We start from the raw sequence: 16,919 nt of genomic DNA on the forward strand, positions 1-16,919 counted from the left end.
AGTGATTTATGATAAATTCGGGTCATTTGCCTTATGAGGTCTTTATACCCCAGTGGGGCCTCCTGACTTGCCTCATTCTTCACCTTCTTCAAATGTAACTCAAATGTCAACCTCTCAAGAAGGCTTCCCCCTACTCCAAACGGCATAACTTCATCACCATCACTGCTTATTCTCCCTTCCTGCTTTATTTTCTTATATAGCATTCATCACATCTACCATACTATATATTTACACATTTTCCTTTTTTTCAGCTTTATTGAGATATAATTGACATACAACATTGCAAGTTTCAGGTGTACAATATGTTGATTGGATACATCTTTTATTACAAAAACATTACCACTATGGCATTAGCTATCACTTCCATACCATCACAGGCAAACCTCATTTCTTTTTTTATGGCAAGAAAATCTAAGATCTTCTTAGCAACTTTCAAGTATACAATACAATATTATTAGCTATAGTCACCATCCTGTATAATAGGCCCCCAGAATATGTTAATCTTATAACTGGAAGTTTGTACCCTTCAACCAGTGTCTCATTTCCCCCACTGCCATCCTCTGGTAACCACTTTACACATTTTCCTTACTGATCACGCGTTTCTCCTACTAGAATGCAAACTTTCTCCGCAAGAGGGTGGAGACATTTGAGGCTTCACCGCCTGCTGGGTGCCTTACTAGAGCAGTTTCAGATACACGGTAGGTGCTCGGTGCATAGTGTATGAAAAAGGTCAACTTTTAGACCCAGGTGAGCCCTTAGAAACCTCCTATACCAAATCTTTCATTTTATAGCTGAGGAAAGTAAGGCCTGTCAATTAATAACAGAAAGTGACTTGCCTAATTAACAAATAGTAGCAAAACTGTAGCAAGCTATCCTCAAGTTCTCAGATGCACGATGCTCTTTCCAAAATAATTTTTCTGAAACTATTGTTGATGTACCAAGCATTTAACTTCTGAATGTATGTGCATTCAGTGTCCTTAATCATAAAACCCTCATTTTATAGGCAAAGAAATCGAAGCTTAGGGAGGTTACATAACTTGTCCAACTTACCCTGATTTGTCTGTCTCTGACCATTATGCTATAAGACCTCATAGTACTTGTATTCTAGAAGCTTATGGAAAAACAAGATGTGCAAGGGATACGACTAAAGGGCCGAAACCATGAGTGACCAAAGTTATGAATCTCAACCCCTATCAGTATTTAAACAAAACTTTAGTAAAGGCCCGGGAATGACAAAAGGAGGAAAGATATAGGGAGTGATATAAACACAGTGACTCCCCTTCAGTTTGGGTTCCCTGGAGAGGCACGCACTTACCCAGTATCTCTCTCCTCTTCCGCATGGCACAGGCAGACCATCTTTTCCCCACCACTTCAAGTAGGTTTATGTTTTGCGAAGTCTAGAACCAGCAGCGACAGGCCCCAGGAGGGCCAAGAGTTCCAGTTTGTACATAACCCAACCTGCAAGTCCCTGCTTCATGTGAAGACCTGTCTGCTCTCCATTAACTGACACTATGACTGTCAGTCCGCTCTGAGGACCCTACTCCTATTCCGCGGAGCAAGAGCTGATCACTTGGTCAGCGGAAAGTAATGCTGTGATCAATCAGACCTGAGCTTCTTGCTCACACCTGGAGCCCATTGAGGAGTCAGCGTCCCTTGCACTTAGGGAATGAGGATAAATGCCTTACCAAGAAAAATTTGGATGTTTTTTGAAAACTCATCCAAAGGTTGTATGAATAGATGATGGGCAGGCAAGAGTAGATGTGCTCTATAGGAAGACTACAAAATGAAAATAACATTTAAAAAATACTACTATGCCTTCCCCAGCATCTGGGTCTATGTATATCTTTATTATTATTTTTTCTATGTATATCTTTAGCTTCTTTAATTCAGAGAAATCCCCTTAATTTCATGGTATTGATAGTTTTGAAGAGTTCAGGCCAGTTGCTTTGTAGAATGTGGGACTTTTTTTTTAAGTTTTTATCAAATTTGTTACAATATTGCTTCTGCTTTATGTTTTGTTTTTTTTTTTTTTTGACCAGGAGGCATGTGGGATCTTAGCTCCTCAACCCACACCTCCTGCATTGGAAGGTGAAATGTTAACCACTGAGCCACCAGGGACATCCCAGTTGCTTGTAAAATATCTGCAAGCATGAAGTTCTCTGTTTCTTTATTAGATTCAGTTAAGCAATTCTAGAAATAATACTACATAGATGCTGTTGTGTATTTTCCAATACATCATATTCAGTTCAGTTTAGTCGCTCAGTCATGTCCAGCTCTTTGTGACCTCATGAATTGCAGCACGCCAGGCCTCCCTGTCCATCACCAACTCCTGGAGTCCACCCAAACCCATGTCCATTGAGTCAGTGATGCCATCCAACCATCTCATCCTCTGTCATCCCCTTCTCCTCCTGCCTTCAGTCTTTCCCAGCATCAGGGTCTTTTCAAATGAGTCAACTCTTCACATCAGGTGGCCAAAGTATTGGAGTTGCAGCTTCAACATCAGTCCTACCAATGAATACCCAGGACTGATTTCCTTTAGGATGGACTAGTTGGATCTCCTTGCAGTCCAAGGGACTCTCAAGAGTCTTCTCCAACACCACAGTTCAAAAGCATCAATTCTTCAGCGCTCAGCTTTCTTCACAGTCCAACTCTCACATCCATACATGACCACTGGAAAAAACATAGCCTTGACAAGATGGACCTTTGTTGACAAAGTAATGTCTCTGCTTTTTAATATGCTGTCTAGGTTGGTTATAACTTTCCTTCCAAGGAGTAAGCGTCTTTTAATTTCACGGCTGCAGTCACCATCTGCAGTGATTTTGGAGCCCAGAAAAATAAAGTCAGCCACTGTTTCCACTGTTTCCCCATCTATTTTCCATGAAATGATGGGACCAGATGCCATGATCTTCGTTTTCTGAATGTTGAGCTTTAAGCCAACTTTTTCACTCTTCTCTTTCACTTTCATCAAGAGGCTCTTTAGTTCTTCTTCACTTTCTGCCGTAAGGGTGGTGTCATCTGCATATCTGAGGTTATTGATATTTCTCCCGGCAATCTTGATTCCAGCTTGTGCTTCCTCCAGCCCATAGGAGGCACATAAAGTCAGTTTCTTTCATCACTGGAGACACTAGTTGAAGTAGCAGTCACCAGATTTCTTGATGTGGCATTTGCCAGATCTCTTAACTGAAAGGTCCTTTTCCATTTGTAATTAAGAATTAATCTGATGGTGATATTTTGAGACTGTATAAATATCCTATTTCTCAACAACATTCAACCAATGCTCTTAACATTGATTTATGAACCTTGCTTGAATTAGTTATTACTTTGTAGATTGCAAAATGGCAAATTTCTAATTAGATTTTGTATTTATTAAGTGAATTAAACTCATTGTTTAATGAGTGAATTAACTCAATGTTATAATTCTTTTTTCTTTTTTTTTCAATGTTATAATTCACTGTTGTCACTGATTCACTGGAACTTTTGATGCTCAAATTATCTCAAATTTGGCATATGGGACTCTTTCAAGCTGTTCTTATGTCTTTTAGACATTTCCTTTCCAGTTTTTAAGTACGTTCTTATTTTTCTGGTGCAATATTCACCAGGACCCCCTCATCCCTTCCCTGAATCAGACCTGAAAACAGCCATGTTTCCAAGGAGTCCAGGATCCTTTTAGTGCAAAATAGAACTTGAGAACCAAGCTCTGGGAGCTGGGGCTGAGGTCAGAGTGCAATACTTTAACTATTTCTCTTAGCAGATTAATCACACAGTTGCTAAGACTAATGCTTTCTGGAGATTTTTAAAAGTAAAACAGATTTTCATTTGATTGTACCTTACCTTACTACAAGATTGCCCTTTGTAAATAAATATCCTTTCAATACCATGATGCTCTGAGGTTTCAAAACACTGAAACTGGCTATCTAGGCAAATGATTTTACTCAAATAATTATATACAGATTTAGCTTCATGCTCACATGATCAGTGTTCTCTCAGTTTAATGTTCTAGATAGCTAGCTGGCAGATGGCAAGTGGGCAATGATATATGATTTTGTAATTAGACTATGAAAGATGACACATGAGAAAACAATTAGAGGGAAAATATTTACCAAAGGCTAATTACCATTGATTCCAGGTACATTTAAATTCAGTCATGGGAAGAAAAAGCACTTTAAAACAAGAACAGAACTTTTACTTTTTCTTATTCATCTTGAACTTGTTTTTCTTAAGTCCTTTTCTGTTTTAATTTAAACTCAAGGACCTAACAGGCGATAATTTCAGGGGGAACTAAACCCAAGTCATAAGTACCTTATGTTTGTAGAGTGCTTTAGAGTTGACAGAGCAATTGCCCAGAGTCACAGACATTGCACAGTACACCTGTGAGGTGGGTGAGATTGCTCCGTCACTAAACAGAGTTGTCAAACCTGGCTTTTAAAGGGACAGAACTAGAACAGGAGTCCAGGGCTCTCTGCTTAGTGGAGGGGCAGAGAATGGATTCAAGAGTCAACCTGCGAGATTCTGGGGGTTATTTTAGGGTTCTCTCCTTTCATGCTTCATTATCTTACATAAGGAGGGTGTTCAGAATCCTCCCTTTGGAGGAATAAATGCTGTCTTCTCACAGGCACATGGGAAGGGGAGAACTGAATGATGGATGTGTGACATCACTTGGATTTTTCAAATGGGATGTGTTAGCCGCATTCAGCAAATCCAAGGGGTCATTTCCTACTCTTTCCCACTGGCCTCTTTTAGGAACTGTGGCTGGGGTCCACCAGCGTCCTCTAACCCCAAATGCTAATCTCAGTGAAATCCTCCACAACTGGAATGCTAATTTGCCTTTAATTCGTGGCAGGTTTGGAAGGTCCATCTTTGTGGTTCCTTTTAACTGAGAGAACCAAGCTGATTTCCTGATGCATTTGAACAGAATCACATGAGAAGCCCACCCCCACGCCACCCCCACCCCCACAGTACCTGGTTTTTAGGACCCAGGAACTGGAAAACATCCTCTTGTTTTCTGAAAGACAAATTGTTTTGCAAGCCAAGCCCTAGGTGCTGTTCTTTCTCTACATTTTCCTGTCTCCCTGGTAAATTTCAAGGGCCTGGAGGGAGGATAATCCATCAGGGCTGTTTTGCTGACATCAACAGGAAAGGAGCAGGAAGACATAGGTTGTTCTGAAGGACATGTGCATCATTTATTTTCTCTATTGTGAGAGGCAAAATAAGATCAGGCTTTTCCTTTCTGGTCTGAAGGTCTGAAGTGGTTCAGACAGTAAAGAATCCGAATGCAATGCAGGAGACCCAGGTTCCATCCCTGGGTCAGAAAGAGCCCCTGGAGGAGGAAATAGCAACCCACTTACAGCCCGGTGGGCTACAGTCCATGGGGTTGCAAAAGAGTTGGACATGACTGAGTGACTAACACACATACACTTCTTTCTCTTAGAGGACGCGTGCTAAGATTCTGCCTGCCTGTATGTGCTTGTTTTCACAGCCTGAGTCGGTGGCTTCCTCCCCACAGTTCAGCGATCCTCATCTGTACGTGTGGAATGTGACGGGCAACAGACTGTTGCATCGAGTGGAAGGAGTGAGGCTGAAAACAAGGCCTGCTCAATGCACGGATTTTGTCAGCATCAAAAGACAGCTTGAGATGTTAGCAAGAATGAAAGTGACCCACTATCGGTTTGCTCTGGACTGGCCCTCAATCCTTCCCACTGGCAACCTGTCCATGGCTAACCGACAGGCTTTGAGGTACTACAGGTGTGTGGTCAGTGAGGGGCTGAAGCTCAACATCTCCTCAATGGTCACGCTGTACTATCCGACCCACGCCCACCTAGGCCTCCCTGTGCCTCTGCTGCACAGCGGAGGGTGGCTGAACCGGTCCACGGCCGAGGCCTTCCAGGACTACGCCGACCTGTGCTTCCGGGAGCTGGGGGACCTGGTGAAGCTCTGGATCACCATCAACGAGCCTAACCGACTGAGTGACATCTACGAGCAGTCTAGTAACGACACCTACTGGGCAGCCCACCACCTGCTGATCGCTCACGCCCTGGCCTGGCACCTCTACGACCGGCGGTACAGGCCTGTGCAGCGCGGGGCCGTGTCGCTGTCTCTGCACTCGGATTGGGCTGAGCCCGCCAATCCCTACGCGGACTCGCACTGGAAGGCGGCCGAGCGCTTCCTCCAGTTCGAAATCGCCTGGTTTGCAGAACCCCTTTTCAAGACGGGGGACTACCCGCTGGCCATGAGAGAGTACGTCGCCTTCAAGAATAGGCAGGGGCTCGCACGCTCCACGCTGCCTCAGTTCACCGAGGAGGAGAGGAGGCTGGTCAAGGGCACTGCGGACTTCTACGCCCTGAACCACTTCACCACCAGGTTCGTGATGCACGAGCGCCAGAACGGCAGCACCTACGACACGGACAGGGACATCCAGTTTCTGCAGGACATCACCTGCCTGAGCTCCCCCACCCGCCTGGCCGTGATGCCCTGGGGAGAGCGCAGGGTGCTGAAGTGGATCCGGAGGAATTATGGAGACATGGATGTTTACATCACGGCCAGTGGCATCGATGACCAGTCTCTGGAAAATGATGAACTCCGAAAATACTACTTAGAGAAATACATTCAGGAGGCTTTGAAAGGTGAGGTTCGAGGGCCATTTCCCTCGAAGTTATATGACATTCTCAGGTAATACAAACCAAAGAATGAGGGGGAACGGGGTCATTAATGACAGTCTATTATGGGCTTAGAAAAAGGCAGTTGTAAAAACTGTAGCTTACTCTCAGGGATAGGAAGGTTATAGGTTTTAAACAGAAGGGTGTCAAGATCCAACTCACACCAAAAGAATTGCTGCTGTTTTGTGAATACACCGTAAAGGACCAAGAACTGATACAGGGCGAATTGCACTGCTCTGGCTAAGGATAATGGTGGACTGGGTCAGGTTATTAAGAGTGGTGAAAGTGAAGTCGCTCAGTCGTGTCCGACTCTTTGCAGACCCTATGGACTGTAGCCTACAGGGTTCCTCCATCCATGGAATTTTCCAAGCAAGAGTCCTGGAGTGAGAAGTGGATAGGTTCTGGATGTGTTTTGAAGGTAGTCAACAGGATTGTATGTGTGTATGAGAGTAGAGTCAAAGATGATTCCAACAGAGGAGGTGTTTTAAGTTTGTTGACAGAAGGTATAAAAGAGTTGAGTAGGAGAGTAAGAGTGAGTGGCTGGGGAAACCAAGTGCAGTTATTGGGCAGTTTTCTCACATCTGAGCTCTGGAATCAAGGTAAATAAGCAATGTTTTTCTGCTTTTAACATTGTGAACAAGTTGACAGTTAAGTCCTTTGACCTTTATGGCTCCAGTTCTTAAATCTGAGTTTCCTGCAGGTGTTTTTGTATTATTATAGATATGTTTTACTTCAATCTTTTAAAAATTAATTATACCTAAATTCATCTTCTCAAGAAAGATCATTGATTAAAGAATGTCAAAAAACCTTTAATGAAAATCATGTTTTATGAGCATGAGATTTAGACTGTTTTCAATGAAAACTAAATTCTTAAGGATATCTAATAGTTCACATGTGATTAATGTTTATTTTTGGTATTTTTCAGGATACCTGATTGATAAAATCAAAATCAAAGGCTATTATGTATTCAAACTGACTGAAGAAAAATCTAGACCCAGATTTGGATTCTTCACACCCGATTTCAAAGCTAAATCCTCAATCCAGTTTTACAACAAACTCATCAGCGACAATGGCTTCCTTTCTGAGAACAGTAGTCCTCGATGCAGCCAGGCTCAGAGAAACACGGAATGTATTGTCTGCTTGCTTCTTGTGCAGAAGAAACCGCTGATATTCTTTGGATGTTGTTTCTTCTCCACCCTGGTTCTACTGTTATCAATTACCATTTTTCATAAGCGAAAAAGAAGAAAAATTTGGAAAGCAAAGAACTCACAGCACATACCGTTAAAGAAAGGCCACAATAGAGTTCTTAGCTAAGCTGATCTTATTTCTGTCTGCAGGATGGAAAAGTTGAAAAATTCACTCCAGTTCCATATACTGGTAACTTACAGAAGATACACCTATATTGTAGAAAAAAGACAACTTGAGAATTTAGTGATAGCCAAGGTAATGACAATCTCGGTCTCCATTGTTTGGTTCAAATTTTCCCTTAAAAGGTGTTGACATCAGTGAATTCAGTTCTTGGATCTAAGGTAAAGGTTTCCCTAGACAGTAAGCCTGTGAAGATAATCTGATATGTTGTTTCATGGCGTTTGATGAGCCGTTTCCTATCATTATTCTCTAGTTTTCCTCTATTCATACCAGTAGCTATTTATGGTAAAAGAAATTGTTTTGAAAGTACAACTTTGTTGAGACTCCACAGTGGAGATTGTCAGTGATAAAATTCTGTCACTTTTTAGGTGCTTTCCCCTTTGGTCAGGGTGGTTCTCAAATGGAAAAAAATAGGATTAAGAAGTAGTGTTTGTCTATAGCCAGTTATATATACACTCTTAAGCACATCAATCCCTCAGCTTTTCTCAACAGAAATTAAAACTGAGCATTTATAAAACATCTCATTTTATGAGATCCTTTATCAGATAATTAAAAAAAAAATAACATTTAGTTTCCAGTAACTCATGTAAACATCAGAGGACAAAGATTAAAGAGAACTAAACCCAACTGCCTGTGAAGACAGAGAAGTCATTCAACCTCACAGTACAGCAACCTCTTCAAATTGGTATTATTCCTCAACTGAATCTTAGGAGGTGACAGATGTGGCAAACATTCTAAGATATAAAGATTTTTTTATATTATCGCTATCAAATTACCATTTATCCCATGAGACTTGTTCTCTTCCCCTGAAGTCCTTCACTGATCTAACATAAGCACATATGGACCTCTCAAGGTGTACAAGGCACCTCCCAACTGTGGACACAATTCAGAATATTGGTGGCCTGAGTAAACTATTCTTACATTGCAACCTTTGAAGCTAGGATTAAGTGAATCCTTAAAACTGAATTTGCAGTTTGACTTTTTTGATTTCTGTTCTTAACATTCATTCACTGTATTCTAAATGTTGGGGGGAAGAAAACCCAAATCTAAACCCATTTATATCCATTCTTTCCTTAGGTGAGTCAATATTTACCTATTGTCTACTCCTCTGGAAGTTTGACTTCCAGAGTCAAAGGAAAGCTTATTTCCTGCATAACTGAGATACTAATTGATAACAGCATTAAGTTTCAAAGATACAGATAACACAATTAGTCAATTCAAACAAATGCAAAAGTGGTTAAGACATCAATATTCTGGCTGGCCAATTCAAATAGTAAAAATTTCAGATGTTTTTATCTCCTTGTTCCAACTGCATCCTTCCTCCAACCTTAGCAGCTTTTATTTTCCAAGAAGTTTTTATATTTCTCTGAGAACCACTGGAGAACAGCTACCCACTCCAGTATTCTGGCCTGAAGACCTATAGTCCAAAGGGTCACAAAGACTGGACACGACTGAGCAACTTTCATCTGATTATCAGGCTTGAGGCTATACATGATTACAGTAACTAGTTTTTTAATCCTAGAGTATCAATTGAGCAACTCATCAACATCCAAGGTTTTGAAAAATAAATCCATAGTCATAAGAACAGACTTGGAATTAAGATTTTTGCTTTCCTGTTTTGATTATATTATCTTGTATTCAGTTTGTAAGTCTTTACATTTAGTGCTTAATGTATCTTTTACACTTGTCACCTTGCCACAAAGTGAAAACTGTTAGTCACTCTTTGCAACTCTATGGTCCATCCATCGGGTTCTTCAGGCAATACTGGAGTGGGTCGCCCTTCCCTTCTCTCCAGGGGATCTCACAGAGTCTCCTTCATTGCAGGCAGATTCTTTACCATGTGAGCCACCAGGGAAGATAAGGTATCAATAGTAAAGTCCCTAATTCAATGCTGTCCTCCCTTTTTTGCCACCTGGGAATTTTACTCGTCTTTAAGCCATCGTTATACATGAGTCCCTAGGTACATACTTTAATCTGGCTCATGCTCAGTTATACCTTTCAGGTTTTTCTTAAATTCATTTTAAAATCATACATGAGGATTCTCCTGGTGGACCAGTAGCTAAGATTCCATGCTCCCAATGCAGGGGGTCTGGGTTCAATCCCTGGTCAGGGAACTAGAACCCACATACCACATCTAAAGAGCCTTTGCCACAACGTAGACCCTGCATTACCAAATACATTTTTTTTAAATTAAAAAATAAAACCATAAAGAGTCAGTTAGGAACTGTTGGCAGCTTTTGACAGGATCTTTTAATTTACCTTTCGAAACTTGAAGATCATCTTAAAATGTAGTTCACTTTGTATATTGTTGCATTCTCCACATTCAGTTCAACAACCCTTTCACCAAGTCTGATATATATGGAAATATCGCAATTATGGTTTTAAAGAGCCTCTGGAAATTGAGGTCAGTAAATTATGACTAGATGTTTTAATTCTCAATGTAATTTATTCCAAATAAACTGGCTTATGCTGATTATTTATATTCAACTTAAGAACTGTGGAATGTGAATGTTTGGTGTTTTAACTGGGTTCTGCCAACACCCCCTCCCTCCATCCTCCCAAACTGTGCCAACTGGGCAATTTACTCCCAAGTATGTTTTCTCATTAGAAAATGTAGACTGCTACACCTCAAAACTGAGGATGCACTTACATGCTCATCCATGGTAAACAGAAAACACGGAAAGCTTCCCTGGGGAGAACTACACTTTCCTTTCCCACATCTAAGTTATTAAATTGAAGTAACTCCTCAGCTACAACCAGACTGCCAAGAGTTAGCCTTTAAAGTCTCCACACTTCACTTCTGGTGTTACACACTCCCATTGCTGCTACCACTGCCTATATACTGACACTCTTTAACACTAACACCTTTATCCCTCTGCAACATTGCCACTTGGAGGTTTCAACCCTCAAATTCAATTTTAAAATTCTGTCAATACCTTAAAAACATATTTCAAGGCCCATTACTATTACTCAATCTCCACAACCTCAATCTCCCTGGCAATGTGGGAACCAATCACTCAGCAAATAGCTATATGACAGACACTGTTCTAAGAACTTGGAATATCCCAGGGTAGACAAGGTCACACCACCCCCCCATGAAGATTAGACTCTTAGCAGGAAAAAAGTATATAATCAATACCCAACAAAGTAAACTATTAATCTTACATTATAAACATTATGGACAAAAACTGGAGCAGAGTGTGCTAGGATGGACATGAGGAATGAGCACAACAGGCTTCACTGAAAAGTCACTCAAAGGAAAAGACAACTTAATCATCCAACGCCTACCCCAAACCTCATCTCAAAACAATTCAAAGCAAAATCTGTATTTACAATTTCACCCATGTCTCAAAAATTTAACCGTTATCAAACCAATGATTAACTCAACATAAAATTAATTCCATTTATTTAAACCAAGATCTTAGTAAGCCCACAGATTTTATTGATGGACTAGACACAGTATGTAAGACAAAGTTAAATGTTTTGCCTGAGAAATCACACGGTTAGAGTTTCTAACAAATGAGATAGGGGAAGACTGCAGGTTTAGGGGTAACCCTACTGTACTATATAGTAGTATATCTGAAGTATGACACATGGAACGTTTCTTAAGTTTTTTTAAAGCTATCAAAGACTAGGATATACATGTGGCTGAAATCTGAGTATAACTGAGAGAACCTTAAGACTACAGCAACCATGTTTATCATAAATACAAATTAACTCCATCTTTTAATTCTTACTAAGACAGTATCACTTCTCAGCTGCTTTTTCAGTTACTGTGACTCAGGCATTTGCTTCACAAATATTCAAATCTGTGCCACTGCAAAATTAGATACCTTCAGGGCATCTCCGAAAGTTCTTCCCACGATAACCATATTCCTCTTGCCTGAAATGTCCTTGGTATTCCTTCAAGCCCCCTCTGCCATTAAGTCTTGCTAACAACATCTTTCTAACAACAACAAAATCAACCAACCACTCCTATTCCTTCTGTTATTGTTTTTAACACACTAGAATTTACTTAACTGCTTACTGGCCAAATAGTTTGAAATGATAATCAGTAGGAAAAAATCTCAAATCAAGAGTTTTTATTGTCTCTTTAAAACATCACAACTGAGTCCATAGAACCATCTATCTTGTTGTTTCTGCAGCAGGATCACTGTAAAAAAGAAAAGAAATAGTCTGTAATTCTCCATCAATATTCTTGCCCAGAAAAGTTTTATTCTCAATCATGTAAAACATACTTTCTGCCTCTGCTACAACTACCATTTAAGTTTCTTAATTAGACCCAACTAAAGCAATCGCAAAGAGTCGGACACGACTGAGCGACTGAACTGAACTGAAAGCAATCAAATTATACAGATATTACAAAAACCCACCTGAGATCTTATTCATCAGCCTGCTGAACTGTTCCTTTTTCAGAAACATAGATACCATCCAAAAATTTTCTGATATCCTTGTTTTTAACTGTGGTGGCTTGCTGAATCAAAGCAGCTATAAGGGTGAAAAAGATAAGGCAATTATCAGCCAAACCCATCACAAGTATTTCATCACCTGCTGTACTTCATAGCTTTTAATTAAGATCCCAAAAATTAAAAAAAAAAAAAAAAAAAAAAACCCTCACCAAATGAACAAATACTAGGTATTCAACTCCAGGATTTAGATAAACAAGATTTTACAGGCATTAATTATGCACAGTAAACATACAAACCTGAATTTGACACAAGTTCAATGTCATTTCCTTCAAGAATCAACTCATCTTTCTGGGCTTGAGATACTGAACAGGCAACCCCTAAAATATAAGAGGGCATGTACATAATGTCAACATAAAATAAGAGTTGTAGAATATTTAAAATATTTAAATTAAGGAGCAATTAACTTCATTTACAATTCCACACACCAAATCAAACTGTTTTGTAATCGAATCTGAATTATCTGGGCAAATTTTGTATTTCTGGGACTTCCTGGTGGTACAGTAGCTAACACTCTGGGCTGTCAATGCAAGGGGACTGGATTCAATCCCGGGTCAGGGAACTAGTTCCCACATGCTACAAGTTAAAGAGTTTGAATGTTGTGACTAAGAATTCCATAGCTAAATAAACAAAAACTAAGACTCAACCAAATAAATAAGCTTTGTATCCAATTTTATTTCTTATTTCTATTGTATAATTTGGTATTCATCAAAGCTCATTTTTTGGGACTTCCCTGCTGATCCAGTGGTTAAAGCCTCCATGATGCCAATGCAGGGGGCAAGGATTTGATACGTAGTGGGGAACTAAGATCTCACAAACCTTGCGCAAGACCTCCCATTCCCCCCCAGTTCAATAGGAAAAAAAAGCAGAATCAAAGAGCACTAAGTTTTAAAATTTTCTATTGCTTCAATGTTAGAAGCATCAATTATGTATCAGAGAAGAACTATTTTAAGTACACTTCTACTTTAACCATACTGGGTAATTCTGAAATAATCTGACCTTAGTTATAACTAACCCAAAATGTATTTAAGCCTTCACAAGCAGAAAAAAAATTTTATGAATCATACCTGGCCTCATTCGAACCCTGCGTATGTATTTTTCACCCAAAAAATTTCGGATTTCCACAAGAGAACCATTCTCCTGAATAACAACGTTGATGGGGAAGTGGGCATACACCGACCTCATCTTGTAACGGAAACCCTAGATTTAAATAAAGAAAATATTAGTAATGCTGAGAAATTTGAACAGGATACCCAGTTTTTCTCTGAAAACCAAGTAGGAACTGCCCCTTTGAAAGGAATATTTACATTTTGTCAGGGTTGTCTCCCTCTTTGTACCTAGATTTTGTACAAAATCTCTACAGAGACTTTAGAGGAAAACTTCCTCCTCCATGACAAAGGAAACTGAAAACTGTTCTCACATACTCATGTCAAGGTTTTATGAAATCACCCACACCAAGCCTTATAACAACTGTATACTGAAACATCTGTTTCTGTTGTCTCTTTGCTGGACTGAAGCGCCCACCTTAATACAAAGTGTTTTACTACTGCCTATGCCTTTCCAACACAAGCTGGAATCAAGATTGCTGAGATAAATATCAATAACCTCAGATATGCAGATGACACCACCCTTATGGCAGAAAGTGAAGAGGAACTCAAAAGCCTCTTGATGAAGGTGAAAGTGGAGAGTGAAAAACTTGGCTTAAAGCTCAACATTCAGAAAACAAAGATCACGGCATCCGGTCCCATCACTTCATGGGAAATAGATGGGGAAACAGTGGAAACAGTGTCAGACTTTATTTTTCTGGGCTCCAAAATCACTGCAGATGGTGACTGCAGCCGTGAAATTAAAAGATGCTTACTCCTTGGAAGGAAAGTTATGACCAACCTAGATAGCATATTCAAAAGCAGAGACATTACTTTGCCAACAAAGGTCCGTCTAGTCAAGGCTATGGTTTTTCCTTCGGTCATGTATGGATGTGAGAGTTGGACTGTGAAGAAGGCTGAGCGCCGAAGAATTGATGCTTTTGAACTGTGGTGTTGGAGAAGACTCTTGAGAGTCCCTTGGACTGCAAGGAGATCCAACCAGTCCATTCTGAAGATCAGCCCTGGGATTTCTTTGGAAGGAATGATGCTAAAGCTGAAACTCCAGGACTTTGGCCACCTCACGTGAAGAGTTGACTCATTGGAAAAGACTCTGATGCTGGGAGGGATTGGGGGCAGGAGGAGAAGGGGACGACAGAGGATGAGATGGCTGGATGGCATCGCTGACTCGATGGACACTGAGTCTCAGTGAACTCTGGGAGTTGGTGATGGGACAGGGAGGCCTGGTGTGCTGCGATTCATGGGGTCGCAAAGAGTCGGACACGACTGAGCGACTGATCTGATGCCTTTCCAGGTGGCTCAGTGGTAAAGAAACCACCTATAAAGAACCCCAAAGCCCTTTATCTTGGGCATCGAGGCTAACATACTGAATTACTAAGGTATACCAGATAGCAAGAATTAAGGATACAATGGCACCCACACTCAAGGAACCTACCCTGATATGTTTTTAAGAAAATGGACATGGAGTTCAGAAATTAGATCCACCTTTTTCTATCCCCACAAGAGTAGAAGTGACAGGCATCGAACAAGAAACCAAAGTCTACCCCGTGTGTTAATTTTCTATAAACACGCACCTTGAAAATGAGAATTTGTGTAGGGGAAAAAAAAACCATTAGCAGACTATCAAAGACTACCTGGTCTGTATACACACACACACACACACCCGCACGCGTGCGCGTTAACACTTAATCCCAAGACCCATGAAGACCTATTGGACACATCTGCCAACATTACCTCTTCCCAAGTACTAGAGCTCGAGTACACCACTAAATTACATGCATAATCTATTCTCTGCAGCAAACATTTATGTTGCATACACGAAGTACAGCTGAGAAACCCCCCCTTCCAAGACAAAGTAGTCTGAGGAATCTGCTTACCAGTGTAACACCCTTGATCATGTTCTGTACGTGACTACAGATTGTGCGAACAGTGGCCAGTTCCTTTCTGTTTCCCCACCATTTGTCAACACGGAGCTGTAACAGAACAAAAAAACTTTAGAAAACTCTTTCCAGAAATAAGCAGGCTTAGAAAAAAGTCCATTTATTCACAACAATCACTGTAAATTCTAGTACTTGCCCTAATTAAAAAGTACGACTTGCCAAAAGAAAAAAAACACCATATTATTTTTATTACTAGGCACTACAGGTACACTATTTCACAAAGGAACGACAACCCAGAAACAAAAGAAGTATGGTACAAGCTGCATTAAACGTCAATCCTGGAAAATTATCAGGTTTAAGACCCACTGCTGCGTCCCTAAGATTTTTACAAAACAATCAGGAAAAAAATAAACTTAACTTGTTAACAGTATTATTAAGATCTGCTATGAATCATTACTACTCCGCTGCACCCTGGTCTGGAAGGAGTTTTTCTAATCCACTTTGTTCAGAATTTGATCTTCCAATTTTGTTAAAGCAACAACACTGAAACTAGCTATAATTCTGGACACTCAATTTGAAGCTAAAACACAGAATCTCAATGTAGTAATTTGAAAAGCAACCCATTTTGTTACTCTCAAATCACAACCTTCCAAACAAGCAACTGTGTCCAAAACGAACAAAAAACTCACCCTCTTCTTTTTCTTCCCAAGGAGACTAAGTTCTACATTGATGTGATTGAAGTCCCTCCGCAGGGTGCCTCTGGGGCCCTTCACAATAACTGTCCGTCCCTTCAAGTTAATGTCGACTAGGAGAGAACGTACTCGTGAGGCCTCGGAACAAGGTATAGAGCATGTAGTAAAGACGTAAGAAAAACGCAAACACCAAGTCTCGTACCATTTTCTGGGATGTCGACAGTCTGGTTGCTGAGAATGGTCTTCATTCTGAAACACAAACAGCTGGGGTAAGAAGGCCGCTAACGACCAAACTCCACCGCACGGAGCTCCTCTCCTACCGGAGAGCGCCGGCAAAAATACGGGAGGACCCGAACCGAGAGCGGTCCCCGCTGCGCCCTGGTACGGAAGGAGCAGCTCGCAGGCGCACGTTATAAGCCCAACCGGGGAACTCCCCGCTCAGCGCATCCCTGGGTGTCCTGTCAAGCTGGCGCCATCCCGGCAAGGCTGAGGAGCTGGGGTAGGCCTGAAAGCCCAGTACAGGGCTCAAATTCCAGCGCAACCAAATTGATATGGCGTTCGCTGTGTGGGGAGACAACCAAGATAGAGTTCCCGAGGGCCACAACCGCGCCGCTGGCCTTCCCAGAGCCGATGGCTTCAGATTCCCAAAGCCCACCGCTTACAGAAGCCACCTCACCTCGCAGTAGATGCGGCAAAGAAAGAGCGTCTTTCGTCATCACGCTCTTATAGTCCGTATGAGGTCTGCGTGCAGGGTCAT

General features: G+C 41.0%; 2 protein-coding genes across 3 annotated transcripts in view; one reads left to right on the top strand and one right to left on the bottom strand.

Moving 5' to 3' along the window:
- The window catches only part of KLB (klotho beta), a 34,568-nt gene extending 24,055 nt beyond the window's left edge, over positions 1 to 10,513 (top strand). Inside the window, exons 4-5 of one of the 2 annotated variants that reach the window (XM_027544294.1) lie at positions 5,477 to 6,620; positions 7,579 to 10,513. In XM_027544294.1, coding sequence (XP_027400095.1) covers positions 5,477 to 6,620; positions 7,579 to 7,967 — 1,533 coding nt within the window. In that variant the 3' untranslated portion in view covers positions 7,968 to 10,513. The remainder of the gene's footprint in view (positions 1 to 5,476; positions 6,621 to 7,578) is intronic. The other variant, XM_027544296.1, reaches the window with a different exon arrangement.
- A 1,246-nt stretch (positions 10,514 to 11,759) lies between these two features.
- On the bottom strand, positions 11,760 to 16,897 carry RPL9 (ribosomal protein L9). The gene is made up of 8 exons (XM_027544299.1): positions 16,839 to 16,897; positions 16,365 to 16,411; positions 16,160 to 16,275; positions 15,468 to 15,563; positions 13,555 to 13,687; positions 12,727 to 12,807; positions 12,395 to 12,509; positions 11,760 to 12,174 (listed from the first exon to the last, which is right to left on the bottom strand). The coding sequence occupies exons 2-7, from the start codon at positions 16,408 to 16,410 to the stop codon at positions 12,403 to 12,405; spliced, it is 579 nt and encodes a 192-aa protein (XP_027400100.1). The 5' UTR covers position 16,411; positions 16,839 to 16,897; the 3' UTR covers positions 11,760 to 12,174; positions 12,395 to 12,402.
- Positions 16,898 to 16,919: the final 22 nt, after the last annotated feature.

The sequence above is a fragment of the Bos indicus x Bos taurus genome, chromosome 6 (genome assembly GCF_003369695.1).
Source record: "Bos indicus x Bos taurus breed Angus x Brahman F1 hybrid chromosome 6, Bos_hybrid_MaternalHap_v2.0, whole genome shotgun sequence".
Taxonomy (NCBI): Eukaryota; Metazoa; Chordata; class Mammalia; order Artiodactyla; family Bovidae; genus Bos; species Bos indicus x Bos taurus.